This window comes from Brachionichthys hirsutus, chromosome 4, assembly GCF_040956055.1.
Source record: "Brachionichthys hirsutus isolate HB-005 chromosome 4, CSIRO-AGI_Bhir_v1, whole genome shotgun sequence".
NCBI lineage: Eukaryota > Metazoa > Chordata > Actinopteri > Lophiiformes > Brachionichthyidae > Brachionichthys > Brachionichthys hirsutus.
This window is the reverse complement of record NC_090900.1, coordinates 5,561,251-5,578,772: the sequence shown is the minus strand read 5'-3', so window position 1 is coordinate 5,578,772 and position 17,522 is coordinate 5,561,251. Positions and strand designations below refer to the sequence as shown.

Here is a 17,522-nt window from a genome sequence, read left to right as displayed (position 1 = left end):
TGAGCAAAAGCCTTCTTTTCCTCAAGGATGCTCAATTATGATGTGATATATAGTTTCAGCACAACGTGGTGCCTTTAATTGCAAAGTATTTTTTAATTAAAATCCTAAAATGCCTAAGGGCAACATATCTCATGCAGAGTGGTTTTATTTGTCCCCATTAGGCCTGTCCAATTCAATTAAAAGAGGTTAGTGCATCACCCAAACGAGTTTATCGTGAAAGAAGAAAAATAAAAGGTAAATTGGAGGAAAAAGCCCAATTAGCAAACAATTCAAAACTCCTTATTTTCTTTTCCATTACTTTGTATTGTAGTTGCTCTTTTGTTATTTCACATTTCAAAAACCTTGAACTCAGGCAGCAAAGATGAGTCACACATATGCTTTCTAAAATAAAGCATCAGCTAACGACAATTTATTTCACTGATATTTTAGTTGTGATGCAATGCAGGTTTTATTTTACACTTTTGTTACTCCTACATTAAATGGCTGGAAAAAGAAAATCACTGTGACATAAATGAGGGCTACAAGCAATATGACGAGTGTTATTCAAAAACAGCATGATGAGTTAAAAAACAAAGCTTTAGATACTGGATTTCAATATGGAGATAAGCACAGGAAATAGTATTCCAAAGGTATTTTCAATGAGTGAGCAGGTGGACGGATGCGCGTGCGTGTGTGTGTGTGTGTGTGTGTGTGTGTGCATGTGATTTCCCAGTCGCTCATGTGATGACATTAGGGCCACGGCGTCCAGTCCTCTCGTGGATGTTGGATATCTTCAGGGCGATGGCGATGAGAGGACCCAGCACCACCTGCAGAGAAGAAGAGCGGGTAGAAAGAACATTTGGTCTTTGGAGTTCCTTTTAGGTATTGATCACATACGATATATGTGCATACATCTGACCCTGTAAACATGAAGCATCTCTGTGGCTTCACGTGAATTGAGGAAGGATAGCTTGAACTATTTTCTAATATTGTTTTGCACATTTCCTCATTTTTGAGTTACATTTATTTATGCTTTTATGCATTTATGCTTTGCATTACTTCGTGTCACCAAGGTAGCTGAAAACAACTGGATTGTTAATGTACATGTTTGAGCAGACATCGACTGACGTTGTTTGTTGTGCAAGGCAGAACATGCAGGGTAAATATGGCGTCGGTTTGGGGCCAAAAAAGCATGATACAGATAAACTCTCAGCTTTATCAGATTTCAGAGGAGATAATCTTTAACTGACGTGAACTGAACCTTATAAAAACTGTCAACATGGAAGTCCGGAGCATTTTACAGGGGAGTTAGCCTAGTTTATCACGCAGTCATTTCACTTTGTAGAGATAATTCATTCATAAAGTGCGTCCAACAGGAACAGCTGTAATGTAATAAAGACATTAGGTACTGGCAAAAGCTGCTTTAACTCATGACAGGAGCGTAACCTGCTTGTGTAATAAGTTCTGAATGAAACGTGTAAAATCTTAAGGTGAAGTTTATCCACAAATCTGAGACAGCATTTTATTCCCCATTAACCTTTAATGAATTCAATTTAATAAAAGAAACAAAGACATAAATACGAGCACCTCAAATCTCTCCCAACTGGAGCGTGTAACATTGTACAGTAGTTAGTGTAGAGGCCTACTGTGGGCACCAACGCAGCTGGAGCAGTGACCAATCAGGACGTGTTGCTGAGTTTCAGCCGATGGATGCCTCCACCTTGATTCTGGCTCGTACACGTGGTAAAGCAGGGAACAGGCGGTCTGTCATTGATCCTCTGGTTTCATAGACTTGGCACTGACACTAATACTGTAGAATAGTGAGTATTCACCCCCCGATGAACTTGTCTAATGGACCCCCCCCCCCCCCCCCCCACATGCCAATGGCGTGATCCAGGTCGTGATGCCCCAGTCATGGCTTTTTTCTCGATTATATTTTCGCCCTAATCTTTGCATATTTTTTTATAGAGGCTGGTAAATTTAACAAGGGAGTCATAATCCGGGATCAGCCTGTTGAATGCATGGTGGCTATTTCAATATAAAATATGAAATAAAGACATAAAGAAATAAAGAAAGGAGAAAGAGAACATTTGTTTTTTAAATACCAGGAGCTTAACTGTATTGCTGATTTTACTTTAGTCAAATGCATTGCTTCAAAGCAATATTTATTTTTTAACCCTGTGCAGGATTGTGAAACAAATAAAACACACTCCAATCACTTTGTAAACAGTAAGCATTAAACGCAAATACAAAATAACACTCAGAAAGAGGTTTTAGATTTTATGTAGCCCTGAATGCAAACGCACAATCTTGCTGAATATAAAAGTATACTTTTAACCTGCACCAATGAGCATGCTGTCTAATCACGACTGTGTCATTAGATGATTTATGTGCGTTGGGTAAGGGGCAGATTGATTAGTAATTACACTTATGATCTAACACCTGGGTTCAACAGTACAGGGTAGGTCAGACAGCAGAGACAAGGAAATATAGTGACAGTGTGAAATGAACTTCAAGATTGAACTCACTTTGGTGAGAGCCAAATTCGTAACATCACTTTGATGTTAAATTATTAGAAAGGAAAACAAATGAGGCGAGGAAAGTGTTATAAATCTGACATCATTTCACCTCAATTAAATTTGAATTTGAGCTCATATCGACTGGCAAAGCTCAAACACAATAGATCTTGATGCTTAAGTTAGCATTCCTGTGTTCTGTCAGCTCAAGACATACATGATCGTTTTTTTTGAAGCCGTCGATACGGGAAGAATTGGCACAAATATACATCCTGAATTTTAGGGAGAGAAGACTGTTTGGTTAAAGTTTTATGGTTACGTGGCCAAAACTAAATGAGGCTGTCCAGCCATGGTGACTGCGGCTTTACGACCCATGGGTATGGGTAAAGTACACCAACATCTATAACAATACAAGGTGTGTTGTTAAAATCTGTTCTACAGGTCAGCCTGTTTTTAATAGTGTAGCAGCTACATTATGCACTAATGATGAATGGTCGATGAAATGGTGTCGCAGACACACAACACGCTCCCACGGGTACCTGCGTCTCTCTGCTGTGTCTCTCTGGGTCTCTCTCGAAGCACTCGGCATAAACGCGGATGATGGCACCCATTCCTCCGCCGCTCCCGCTCATCCGAAACACTAGGCGGGCCGCCTCGTGGAAGATGATCCTCAAACCCTAGAAACACACCAGCAATGATATATTGCCATTATCAGCTTGAAAATGAATGCTTTGTTCAAATCTATTTTCTCTTTCACAACTGCCTACCCGCTTAGACAGAATAGATTAGAATAAAATAGAATTATAGTATCAGATTGTTAGGTAGGTAAAATTTAAACAAGGTACTTCATTATTCATTTGAAATTCAATGAAGTAGGTAAAGAAAATTATTAGATGGATCAGTTTAATAATGTGCAGTACCTACAAGAGCCACTAGATGTCCCTAGATGTTCTCATTGAGTATTTTTGCTGGGCCTGCGTTCAACGAGGATTCCTGCTACAAGTTCAGTAAGTTCATAACTAAAGTACTTTGGCTTTATTTCGAGAAGTATTTAAGAAAATCCAATATTTAAAGACCTTGAGTGCCTCAACTGGTAGAAACTTTGAACTTAACCTCAACCGTTTCAGGGAAAGACAGGATATTGTTGCATCGGGGCACCCAACTACACACAACTCTGCCTGGCTGGAGTTAAGAAAGATAAGACTTTGACTAACGGATCTGTGATGAGTCTTATCTGTCCTAAATTCCATGGAGCCTCTTCTCCTATCCCTTTAGTCCAAAAGTCAAGGTCAGCAATATATCTTCAGAGAAATAAATGACAAAGGTTTTAATAAAATATACCCCAGATGCTTTATTCATGCCACGTGACTCCCTTAACTGACTCTGCTGCTATTCTACAAAGTAGTGCTGCCTAAACCTCTTCATCTTGACTCAGTGTCATCTTTTATAGACTGTGGTATTTAAAAGCAAGGGAACTCAGGTTCACTTGCTTTCCTCCTAATCTGACTTTGGCTCCAGAGTATGAGCCTCGCATGGCAAAGTCTGGGTGACAAGAGACAGCGATAATAAGAGATGTCCGTCCGTCCGCCCGTCTGTCGTTCTTTTTTGTGCATGTCAGCTCATCTCTAACAATAGAGTAGCAGTTATCTGACTAATGCCTGTGAAAAACAATGTCAGCTGCAAAGCTCAAGGGCCTTTAGTGGCGAACATACCAGCCAGAGTGTGTCTCTGTTTAGCGCGCTAGCTCTTCCTGCGTAGTAATGAAGAAAGCAATCTGGACCATGATTCGTTTTCATATTTTATTTCTCCTAGAAAGGTCATTCTTAAGTTCTTGCTGCCGTTGTTTGATGTTGTGGCTTAATTTCTGCTGATCACATCTATCCAATCGTACGCTGGCACACCTTCTTGGCGAGCTATGGCATTTTGCTTCTGTCCTTTTGAATATGATTCTCTAGTATTCTCTATTCTCAAACTTGTTTTTCCATGCTATCCCCAAATTAATTATTTCAGCGTTGTATTTGGCATCGTCAGTTTCAGCAGAGTCATCAGTCACCACCACCACCAGTGTCTGGATTCCACACGGGGAATTTATCCATCTGCTGCTAAGGGATGATATATGATCTCGATCTCGATCTATTTTGTATTTGTATTTTTCTTTACAGTCTATATGATCGACTAACTATCATATATCTTCTGCCGCAATAAACAATTATCTTTATAATTACCCACCATTATTACTCACTATTATAATATTTTCATAATCATAGCTTTTTAAAATTAGCTACAATTTTGTGTACTATAGTTCACTACATATCTGTAACATCCATTCAGGCGAGATTGCACCACGGGACCATCTGAGTTTATATTCACATTACTCAAGTAAGTAGGACAAAACCGCGACTCGCCCAGAGTCACATCAACATCCTTCTAATGCTTAGAAGGATACATCTAAATTCATGATTTATATGAGCTTTCACAGCACAACTTCATGAATAATTATCACGCTAGATAAATGTTGCACCATTCACCATCACTGGCTAACAATGTAATTAAAATAGCAAATAGCAAAAAGTTAAGTGTACTTGCTAAGATAAGTGTACATCTGCTAGTGTCAGAATCTGCATATGAATCATTCAACTGCAGGAACAGCAATCAGCAGACAAGCTGGAAAACACTTTTTGCTGATATATACTGTAAAAAGTTGCCCAACATATAACGTGGTATCTGCGTTTACATGTAGGCAAAGTGTTGGCTCTGTGACAATCACTTCTATTCATGAATCCATCCAACTATCCGCTATCGGTCTGAGATCTGCAGACAACGGAGAATAAATTCAGTAGCCGACTACAAAAGGCTTGCGTGCCACTGCCGTGTTAATCCCACAAACTCTATTTTGTGTGTTTGCATGTGCCAACTTTTCCCCTTCAAACACACTTGCAGCGGACAGACCACAAGTGAGACGACAGCTGATATAATTCTGTCCTGGGGGGGGGGGTGTGTGTGCTGTAATAACACACGCTGGGGCGACTGGGATGCTGAGGATTTGCCACTGAGGTTAAATCACATTCTGGGGCGACTGACTAACTCGATGTGGCGCTGCTGCTGTAACCATGGTAACAAGGTGAAGTAATTCACTGCGGGGTAGCGAGACCTTTATTACCATTAAGGTGCAAAGGATAAAACGAGTGGATAGATTGTTGGCAGAATATTGTACGCAAACACAAATGTGAACACGTGTGTCATGTGCAACTGGATGCATGTGTTCGCACTTATGCACTGGGACAACTGGGTTGAAGGGCAGTGCACGCCAAAGTGCACAGTGTGTCTCTGTGGTGTTAGGCGGGGCCGAGGCGAAGACGTGTCGACGCCAGGGAAGAGTTTCCACACATTTCTGAGCAGAACAGAGGCAGTCAGCTGGCCTACGGATCTTTGGGGGGGGCAGCTTACAGATATGGATGGGATACTAACAGAGCTTTCAGTAAGTGCATGGAAATGTGTCTGTATGCACGCGTTTATGCATTGAAGATGGAAGACAGGCTAACGTCCAAACGTGGAACCTCTCGAATGAAACATGTTTTGAAGCTTTGTGGGAGATCGGGCTCGCCAGAAGAAGCCAAGTGATCGCATGCACATGGAAGCACAGAGAAGGGGTCCAGATGTCTTTGGGTGAGGATGTCTTCAAGCACACCTGAAGGACACTCGGTTGAGCATCTCTACCAAGGCAACAGTCCTATTTCATTAAATAAAACTCTGATCTAGCCACTACATGTCCTTAAATGTAATGAAACTTTTTCAATCCTTCAGCTGAGGAAGTTGCTTGTTAGCAGGATTATGCAAAAACGAATGGAAATAATTACAAAAAAAAAGTATTGTAAGGAGACTGGTTGGAAGGTTTTAACATTTAACATATTTCCAAGACACTTCACCCACATTGCCTGTGTGAGTGTCTATATCTTCTCGTCAAATGAGGTGTATTCCTTGTTCAACCTCTTAAATATCTTTTCTTGCCGTTCCCTCTCCGGAGACTCACCTGGTTTCGAGCCACTGTGCCATCCACGGGGTCGATGTACTCGAAGTTGTCGGCTCGCTCCACGCTGTATACGTGGTCTCCAACGGCAAACTTCTGGCTGGTGAAAGCCTTGTCTAAGATTAAAGCCTCCAAATCCCTCATCAGGTAAAAAGCTGCTCGGGGGTCCAGGCCTTCATAGTCAAACCTGACAAACACACCAACACACAAATCCATAAATACTCAGCAAGAGAGAAACACACACACTGTAATATATTTAGATTGTGTAGAGGCGGTTTATGACTTATCATGAAACTTAAAATGGCCCTATTTTACGAGAGACGAGACTTGTGAGAGTGTTTGCTTGATTTTCCTTAACATGATGACAGATATTTATGGTTCACAGACTTTTTTAGGATCCGGTACTTTGATTTGTCCTCTCCATCTACATGTTGTGGAAAATCTACATCAGATTAGGATCCCCTCTGTGGGAAAACTGACTGGGGGGGGGGGGGTCCGTGCAACTGACTCCATGATGGTTTCAAAGAAATGCATGATATGAGGATTAGAACACTAAACATGTTATTGGCCTGCTGATGGAATCCGATATGAAAGAGCAGCTTTGTGTTATTGAGCTCTTTTACCTGCAGAAATATTGACGTCCATACTTGGCCCAGTGTTCTCTGACGATCTGCTCCACGCTCTGCTTCCTGGCGGCCATGATGGACAACCACGTCAACACCGACCACAAGCCATCTTTCTCGCGAATGTGGTCTGAACCTGGAGGTTAGAGAACACCAGCAATATTTCAACTCTGTGCAAACATCACATTTTCTGGAAGCGGAAGTCTGATTTTAGGGCCATTAAAGGCATCCCCTTGTTAAGATTTATGGAATTAAGATCAAATAGACAGCATCCCATTCGGTAACTAAAGCCTGCGAGGCGGGGGCTACAACTAGCCTGCCTCTGAATCACTACGTCCAGCCAAGAAAAGGTTGAGCACAAAACCTCCAGTGAAATTAACGAGACATAATGCAGTAGTTAGTGACTACGGTATATGTTTTATTATCTTTGGCCAATTATCTAACTGTTCCTGTCTGTTTCCAGCTTTCTTGCAAAAGCTAAGAATCTGTTTTCTCCAACTCCATACTTTACAGGCAGGAAAGCAAATTTATCATCCGACACATAAACATAAATAAGAGTAGAAATTCCACAAGTCCACTATAAAGAACTCAAAGCCGGAGCTGCGAAGTTTTCAACAGGAATCTAATGTAAAATCCCCCAAACAGGACTTGGATTTTTAGCTTTCTTTGCTCACACAATGATGTATTTGTGCCCACGTTAAATGAAGAAGGTAATTTAGCTCTGCTGCTTGTAACAAACCTCCAGGCAGAGTGCTGGAGATTGGAGACATACCAAACATGGACACAAACAGATGAGTGGTTTGCACACTTGATCAGCTCCCTTCACCGGGGAGCTATAAGTATTTCCTTCACTGGAGGGGGTGGGGCTATCAGTCTTTTCTAACTAACAGCTGCACAGTAAATGCATTTGTTAAGGGAACACTTTGACATTTTAAATATGATTGAATATGTTAGTACCGTTTCCAAGAGCAGAAAATGGCATCAGCGCCGAGGAATCGTGTCTTAGAGCTACACATAGCTACACATTTTACGAGCTAAACAGGATGTTGTCATCATGTCTGTTTTATAGGAAACACACTGATTTACTTTTGTCTTCTCCAGGAAACCCCGTCCTGGATCCGGCTCCGGATGTAAACAGCCGTTGGGGAACTAACAGTGGCTATAATTTAATCTCTGTCTCTCTGACAGGCAGAGAACAGATGCATATAATCACAACCATACCCCTTTCATCTCAAGTGTAATTCACAGAGACAGCATTTGTTTCCCTCTCAGACGTTTCACCTCTATCATCAGAAATAGACCTATTGATCGACCTCATAAATCAATGTTAGAGATGCTACAGCGGTTGTTCAGAGACAGATTTTATTCTTCTTCATCTTTCACGCTGGTTTTATTTTCCGATGGTACTACCCCGTGTGTTGTGGACAGTGGCTTTTAAACTCTGAGGCTGGTGTTTTTCTATTTGCACATCAGGAGACTAAAAGCAAAGCATCAATAACGACACACGGCAAAGATTTTGACGACATCAATCCCTGTAATATTTCAAGCCGGGCTTGTCTGAGGAGGTGCATCAGAGTTCGCAAAGAGCAGGAGTGGTTTGCAGCTCTGATGATTTACCACTCAGGGCTCGCTCTCAGAGCTTTTGGCCTTACATGGGTAGACACCAGAGTCGGCTCCCACAGTTCCCCGTGCTCTGCAATCCTCTGCTATTTTCCATTTCTCTCCCTGTCAATACTTCTCACATTTGGGCTCCCCCCCCCCGAAAATAATTCCTATTTCTCTCCTCCTCTCTCACATTTTTCTTGTCGCTCCGAGCCGTTCCCTTCCTTTCTCCGTCTGTTATCATCACCACTTGGAAGAAAAAGTCCAAGAGCATTTTGGAAGGAGGACAATGAAGCCGACATGAAAATAGGTCAAAGCTGTAAAGAGCAAGGAATAAAAGTAAGAGGCGGGTAGCAGAGGTGGGAAACTGTGCGTTGGAATGTGTGCATGGACGTTCTGGGATCTTCTGAGTGTTTTGCGCGTCTGCGTTTGCATTCATAGACAACATTGCCACTGGAGGCCTGTCTGCGTGTTGCTGTAATTCACGGAGCCGCTGTCTCCTTTTATAGCAAAAGAATGGGGATTATTTACACATGCGCTCAGGGTCACGGCCTTCACATCTATTGCACGTCTCTGACTGCTGCTACGTGCGGTCAAGATGCACCGCTTGAAACTCCAGACCTGGAACCGGTTGCCGAAAGTATGAAAGAGAAGGGACGGGGGAAAAAACAGAGAGAGCTGTTCGGCTTTAAATGGAAATTAAATGGAAACATTTGGGCCGTTATTTGTGCGGTTTTCGGTCCTCGTTACTTCCACTGGTAATGTCGCTAGGAAAGCAATCAGTAAAATTATTTTGTTACGCACTTTTCTGTGAAGCTTGATCTACAATATGGGGTGTCATATGCGGGTTGACCACTTTAGTTGCCCTGACCTGACTGTACGTGTGCATGCATGTGGGTTTCCTGTGCAATAAAGGATAAAGTGCAATATTTCACTTTTAGGTTTCCCTCCACAAAGGATGCTTCAGTTCTAGCGGCACCGCCAGCTTCTTCACGATGCTGCCAGACAGACAGTACGACGGCACGGCAGCCATCAATGCAGAAAGGGCAACCCTCGCAGGTCTGCTCTCTCCAAACTCGATCACGTTTCATTCCCTCGCTGCGCCTCAAACAACCCGAATTCAGCCATCCCATCATTCCGTTTGCTCTGATCCTCTATATTTCCTCCCCTACTGGATTTCAGCATCCTGTCCACAGATCTCTGAAGTTATTTGGGGAGTGCATTGTCATCATAACTTCCATCAATTGCAGTCCATCCAAAAAAATTAGACCGAAGTCATAAACAGCTATTTCCCTTTCATTTTGCTGGAAGGATGACGTGACAGATTTGATGTGTGTGTTTCAGCAAGTCTCCTGGTGCGTGCTCCCAGTCAGAGGGTGATGGCCAGTGCAGATTCCAGCTGACGCTGATGAGGGGGGGCAGTTTGTGTTGTAGCATGATCATCCGTACCTGTCCCGAAGCTTTCCTCCCCGCAGAGGGAACAACGCCCGGAATCCATCAGGTTCCCAAAGTACCTCCAGCCTGTGGGAGTCTCATACAGCGCTAGTTTCATGGCCTTGGCTACCCTACAAACACACGGGGAGCAAGAAGGAAACAAGCTCAAAGCTAGTTCTTTACGCTCACACACAAGCAAACAAACAAACAAACAATATCTCTCTATTCTAATGCCAGACTTTATTAGTTCTGATTTAAAGATAGTCTTACCAAAAGTCCTCTGAACTTCAAAATAAAACGAGAAATCTGCCGGTGACTCATTCGACTCCAAAAAGCCAAGACGAAGCTTTTCACTGGTGTTTGCTTTGAATATAAGCCATGTACTCAAAGAGAGGACGAGCAGTGTGTGTGTGTGTGTGTGTGTGTGTGTGTGTGTGTGTGTGCATAGCGATGTTAATATACTGTATGTTGGGTTCCTATGGTGGAATGGGCAAGGCTCATACTCAAAAAGAGAAACCTGGAGCGCTACCGGAGTTTCTCAATCCAGCGGTGCTCATGGAAGGAAGCCTATCCCGTCAGGGCACACCCTGGACAAGCCACCAGTTCTCTCTCTCACACACACACACACCTAAGCTGCATGTTTTTGGTGGTGGGAAGAAGCAAGAGAACCCAGGCAGACACGGGGGGACAACATGCAAACCCCTCACAGAAAGGGGCCGAGCTGGATTTGGACCTGCGACCTTCTTGCCGTGAGGAAACAGCGCTACGACTGCGCCACCGTGCTCCCCTCAATCCAGTTTTATTTCTGTAGCGCCAGATCATAAGAGAAAGTTATCTCAAGACACTTTACAGGAGTAGCAGGGAAAGACAGAACCCAACGTGTCCCACAAGAACAAGCACTTTGGTAAAGGAGGCAAGGAAAAACCTCCCTTTAACAGGCAGAAACCTTGAACAGAACCTAAGACTCATAGTTGACGGACTTCTGTCTTGACCGTTTGGATTGCGAAAGAGAGAGAGAGAGGGGTAGAAAGACAGAGAGACAATGACAGAGAGGCAGAAACAAGGTCAGGTAAGAGTAGGGTCAAAAAGAAAGGGCGAGAGCGAGTATTTCAGGCCTTCAACACATGCCTTGATGGACTGTTTACACATAAACTGCTTCACGGATTACTGAGAAACTCAGAGGACGGGACGGGATTGGCTGGGAAGAGCTCCCAATCAGAATTCATGCAATCTCTATTGTAATTATGAAAGGTTTACGTCCCATTCTGATCAATGCTCAACCACATCCCACACCTCCCCAGCAACCTCTGAAAAAAATGGAAACACAATTCCCAAGCCTCAGCCGAGACTCGCTGGACAGGCAACAGTTGTTGCTCCCAAATAAACCGGCATGCAGGATTGCCCGATTTAAACATTTGCACCGTGGGAATTCATCATGCAATATGTGGATGTGGGTGTGATTCTGGATTATTGCACAGAAATAAACTCCACTGTTCCCAGTACAGTTGTTAATATGACAGGACAGTCATGTTTTCTCAAGCCATGAGGAAAGCCTTTGCCTTCCATGCCACTCAGAGAACGGAAAGAGATCGATGTGACATTCCTCAGACTCAAGTCCGAGCTTAAGAATCGTCTAGTTTCAGATCCGCTCGTACGCACATTGGTAGTCGAGTCATGGAAATAAATATTACCGAGTGCTTATTTAAACAGATGCAGGGCCGTCTAAGGCCAGACAGGCTCGGCCAATGCGGCCTCGCGTTCGCAGGCGTTGCCAAAACAGAGGAATTCTGCCAGATGAGAATGACTGGAGACACAAGGAATAAATGTTGGAACATTTCTATTTTAGGCTTCAATCCTCCCGTGTGTAGGTGTGACCTCTTGACTGTAAGGCCTGACAGCATATCAGTGCTTACTCTCACAATAGTAACAGGCAGCTTCCAGGAAATGGAGGCTGGAGAGAGCCGTCAGAAACTTCTGTGAATATCAGTGCATTTGCCCAGTAGAAAAAAATCTTAAAATTATACGCTTCCGGGTCATACTGCATTCAGTTCACAAATTCATTTATTTCACTGGTTTCTTTAACCCTTTGTAGGGCACTCATCAAAATGTTTTTAACCCCCTAAAGGGTTTAAAACATTTTTGTTCTGGTTTTACGCTGATTATCATGATTAGCAAAAGCCATTAAAGTACATAAAACAGTTTTTTCTTTTACAGATTCATTCGTCCGTTACCGGGTTATTATGCATCCTTACTCTATTTATAGAGCGCCCTGTTTGACCTGCTGCAGCGTCATTGAGGGATATTAGTCCAGTCCTAATTAGCAAAGCTCCCAGTACATAACCGATTGTGTTAAAAACTCACATTGGGAGATATTTATTGTACATTTCAATCATGTCGTGGTTCAAGTGACCCCGTAAAAATCTTGCATTGCTCCACGAGGATTTGTGTCAAGAGTAACAACTGTTCCTATAAAAAGATGATTTAAAATATTTAAACCAGTCCAAATGCAAACTTCTGCCCTCTCCACTTCTCATACCCTTCCATCACCGGAAACGGTTAAAGGACAGGCGGATGTTTCCTTGACCAAAACTTCCTTCCCTTCATCTCTTCCTCTCCTCCCTCTCTCCGGCACACAGCTAACAGACACCTTCAGCCCACGTAAGAATGATTTAACACCTGCAACTTCTGGCCTCGAGTCCATCTGCAGCCAAATAAACAGAAACGCATTCTCTGTGTCGCAGCTGCTATCCCCGCTGCCACACGCAGTATCCGCACCGTCACATTTATCAAAGCCTTTATAGCGCAGTTGGCTTGACTGTTGACTAAACATCCAGCATGCTGACACACACACACACACACACACACACACACACACACACGCACAGGCAAGCATGTACACACAAAGACAGATTATCACACAGGCACTTTCTGTGTAAATCAATGTGTAAATCCTGTTCCTATGCAGCGGAGCTCACTTAGTGTGAAATGTTCCATTTACATGTATGAAACTGAAACTGAACCACAGATAGCTGATCATTTTTGGGGTTGCTTCCTTGTATTGAAATGGTTCATATCCCAGTGGGGTTCAGTGCCAGGGTCCTACTATTGCCAGGGACCCTCTCAGCGCCCTCTGCCCGATTCTAGTCTTACATAACAAGCCATATTTATAGCCAGTGAGTAAACGTGTATGTGTGTGTGTGGGGGGGGGGGCGTGTGTGATCTTTAAGTCTTATTCATAGGAGGTGACTCTTCATCGAAGCGTGCTCTCCACAGAATAAGCTGCCACAGGAATTTGGGGGAGTGAGACAAGAGAAGGCGACCCCCCCCCCCCCCCCACGCCGGATCTACTGACTGTCGATGTGGGTGGAGGCGTGTCAGGGTGCGTCGTACCTGTCGAGGGCGGTGCTGGTGGCCACACTTCTGGCAAAGCCCTTGACGCCGTGCTGTCTGAAATAAGGGATGGCGGCGAGGTTGGCGGCCATGATGGCCACTGAGTCTGACGGGTTCACAAAGAAGCCGTCTCCGCCGAGGATCATGTACCGGTCCTGAAAGCAGCACAACATTCAGCGTTGTGAGTCCTCCTAGTTACTCCGGTTTGAGCTGAGGATTCAGGTTGCATCTTTTGTGAACTGGGAACCAGTGCCTCAGCTGGAATAGGGAAGTACAGGAAAATCTTCACAAAACACAGTGTTGGCTTTCATGGAAATGCTGGCAATCCTCTTCTTCGTCTTCCTCTTTCAGCTTGTCCCATCAGGGGTCGCCACAGCAAATCAACCTTCTAGTCGATTGCATGCTTAATTCTGAAAATCAAAAATAACGCCGGATGCCATTCCTGCCCCAACCCTCTGCATTTACCCGCTCCTGGGACCGGCTCAAGGGAGACGCTACCCGTGACGCTACCCGTGACGCTACCCGTGACGCTACCCGTGACGCTACCCGTGCTACCTCTGAGGCTGCGTAATGGAAGCGCATCCAGCATGATGCCCCGGAATAGATCTACGTGTTGAACTCAAACTCCACGCATGAAGCAGGTCACGGGTGGACTGAGAAATCACACATCTTACCCCGTCTGCATCAAAAGCAGCTCCGAAGCCAAAGTCACCACCTTTCATGGCATCTACCAGAGAGCAGGCGTAAGTCAGGTTGGGCTCTGGCGGTCGGCCGCCGAAGTCCTCCATCGGGATACAGTTGACGGCGGAGTTGGCCGGGGCTCCCAGCTCATCGCACAGGATCCTACGTACGTAGGGGCCCATGGCTGTGAGGCAGCGGCGAGGAGAGGAAAACATGTCAACGGCTTTATCCCCAACAGGAACAAAGCTCGATGGTGGATTGTCTCACCTCCGTTCATGGCATCGACGTGTATCTTTAGCTGTTCTGGTCCTGTGAGGAGACTCTTAATGGCGGCAAAGTCGAAAATGCTTCGCAGCAGTTGTAGATACACGTCGACTGAGTCTACGATCTCCACTGCAAACGGACCGGAGAAGGATTTGACCTTCGCGTGTTTGTTTGTGCATCAGATAGAAATACTGAACTCTAGCATGAGATGACTTCTAATGAAACATAGAAACATTTTAAAATAAAGGAACACATTATTAATAATTTAGCACCAATGGTTTATTTAAACCAGTACATTAGCATCCCTTGATAAATTAATTAAAACAATATTTAGTTTCCTCTGCTTTCGGCTTGTCCCCTCAGGGGTCGTGTGTGTGTGTGTGTGTGTGTGTGTGTGTGTTATACCTCTGAAAGGTTTGAACTTGTTCTCCAGGTCAAACTCTTGTCTTCCCAGCCTGGACAGGTCGATGCGGAGCTCGGGGCAGATGGCGTACTCCTCAAGCGTCCGGCTCACCTGATGGATCTTGTCCATCACCGAGTCCGGAGACGGTCCTGCAGCACAAACCGAGGCAAACAAAACGGTTTTATCGGTTAGTGCATACATAGCACAGGAAGAAACCAATGGAAGACTCAGAGCTCAGTCCACACCTCCATTCGCTACATTGAACTTGATCCCAAAATCTCCACCAGGGCCTCCGGGGTTGTGGCTCGCTGTGAGGATGATCCCGCCGATGGCCTTGATCTTCCTGATGATGCAGGAAACAGCCGGGGTGGACAGGAGGCCATTGTGGCCGATCACCAGACGGCCAATCTGCACAGACAGATATCAATGAGAAGCAACGGCCGTTACACATCGACCCGGGACGAGCAGAATGATCCGATCCGATGGACATTTTGTTGGGATGGGAGTGTTTTTTGACGTCTGTTTGAGCAGCAGCCCAAAAACAAAAGGGTCCTTCGGTCTGACGGGGGGGGGGGGGGGGGGGGGACCTGAAAGCATCTCATTCGTCCACAGGTGACTAATTGAAAGGCTGCTTTAAATATTAAAATGATCTGCCCAAGGATGGTGCTGAAATATCGCAGCTCTACTCTGTATTTAGAATTTCTAAGCTACTTTTAAAGCGTTAATGCCCCCCCCCCCCCCTCCCAGATCAGCTATTCTAAATAAAAGTGTCCTCACTGGAGAGGAATTCATTCTCCTGACGTCAGAGTATCCTCCTAACATCTGGCATGTTTCATATGCACATAAAGGCCGGACAAGGAAAGCGAGGCTAAACGGGAGGAAATGTGCATTTATTATTTTTAGGATCATTTTAATGGATAAAGAAATCTTCTGGTTCAGTGCCAGATGACAGGGGATCCCCGAAGCATAAAGTTCGGTCCAGGAGAGGTGGAACCAGAGTGGAGGGGGGGCACACACACGTAGGCAGGAAAATAGAGCAGGATGGATGGAAGTGCTGATAAAGCTGTCACTTGGCTGGGCCAGCACAAAGAAAATTATATTCCCTTCAGATCTTCCTTTGGAAGTCGCCCAAACCAATCCCAAAGATCTCCCTATCTTCCTCACCCCTTCTTCCTCTTCCTCTTCCTCTTCATCTGCTGCTGAGTTCGGAAACATTTCGGATTGGCCTGATTCCGTTTACGTGCAGCCGAGGCGTTCGTGTTTCAGACTGTCAGATGTCAGCCAGGATCGTAAAGTTAAACAGTCGCGGACCGACGTGCGCAAAGCAAAATATGATACTTTAATCCAATTATAATATTCAGATTTGATCATTTTGGAAAGAGCTTTTATTACATTAAAGCGTACGTTTCTCTCAACTTCCTTTCTCCCATCATGGCCCGATAATAAAAGGTTGCCTTGTGTCACAGAATGCACATCTGAAGCTTTTCTGTTTAACTTCTGACCTCATTTTCACAGTTTTACAAACCTCTGCCCTGAAGAATCATTTAATAGGGCAGAGTTTTTATATCCTCCAACGTCAGCAGGATTCACTTTCGGGGGGCCCTTTGGTCCCTCCCAGTTGACCCCAGGTGGGGGGGGGGGGGGCTACAGCAAAGACTATTAACACAGTAAAATTATTACTAATTTCCTGCAAAAGGTTGATTTAGAATTTTACCCTCCAGGAATTTTACCCCCCCCCCCGTCTTACCCCATTGGCCGCTGCCATCTGCACGATCACCTCGGTGGCGGCCGGGCTGAAGGAGCGGCCGTCGCCGCCCACCACCATGGTGCAGCCCTGCCGGTCCCGCAGGTCGATGGAGGACAGCAGGCTCTGGATGTAGTTCTGGAGGTAGTTCTTCTTGCCCTCGAACACCGCCGTCTTCCTCCTCAGGCCGTCGGTACCGGGCCGCTGGTCGTCGAAGGGGGCGGTTTGGACCGTCACCACCGGGATGGGGCTCGTCTCCATCCTCCTCCAGGTCGGGAGGACGGCCAGTCACGCAACCTGGAGTCAAACGTTTGCTTCTGGTGAAGAGTGTCCACAGAGTCCCATACAGGGATGGGGGGAGGGATGGGTGGATGGGGGGGGGGGGGGGGGGGAACCCGAACACAAAAATGTTCTCACCTCGACAGCTTCTGCGTTAAAGCCCAGAGAGCCGCATCCCTCGGCAGGAGCTGAACTCTGCTGTTCGGGAAACTCCCTCCTCCTAATAAGCTTCAGCAACTTCTATAGGGGGGGGGGGGGGGCAAATCTGGGAGGGTCAGGATCTTCAAGGCCCACAATCAGCTGAGCCTCCTGCCAAAAATAGACCCAGCATGGAGGGGAGGAATTGTTTGGACACGGCCTTGTGTCTGAACTGTCCGGTAATGCGAACACGCAGGAGCGGATGAGGTTAGGAACCGGAACTTCCTGAAGTGTTTTTATTTTAGTTTTTATTTTGGTTATCATTGGAAATACGCGCATTTCAGAATGTTCTGTTGCTTTCAATGCAAACGGGAGTGGATTATGTGACAGAATGTTGCCCGAGCGACCGCTGACAAGTTGTGCGCCAATATGTGGTGAACAC

The 17,522-nt window shown here is 45.0% G+C and overlaps 1 protein-coding gene across 1 annotated transcript; it reads right to left on the bottom strand.

The window, feature by feature from the left end:
- Positions 1 to 409: 409 nt before the first annotated feature.
- Positions 410 to 17,115, bottom strand: pgm5 (phosphoglucomutase 5). The gene is made up of 12 exons (XM_068761105.1): positions 17,081 to 17,115; positions 16,667 to 16,960; positions 15,165 to 15,327; positions 14,922 to 15,068; positions 14,520 to 14,645; positions 14,246 to 14,436; positions 13,572 to 13,726; positions 10,197 to 10,312; positions 7,146 to 7,281; positions 6,526 to 6,709; positions 3,035 to 3,172; positions 410 to 806 (listed from the first exon to the last, which is right to left on the bottom strand). Exons 2-12 carry the CDS (start codon positions 16,922 to 16,924, stop codon positions 717 to 719), a joined length of 1,704 nt encoding a protein of 567 aa, XP_068617206.1. The 5' UTR covers positions 16,925 to 16,960; positions 17,081 to 17,115; the 3' UTR covers positions 410 to 716.
- Positions 17,116 to 17,522: the final 407 nt, after the last annotated feature.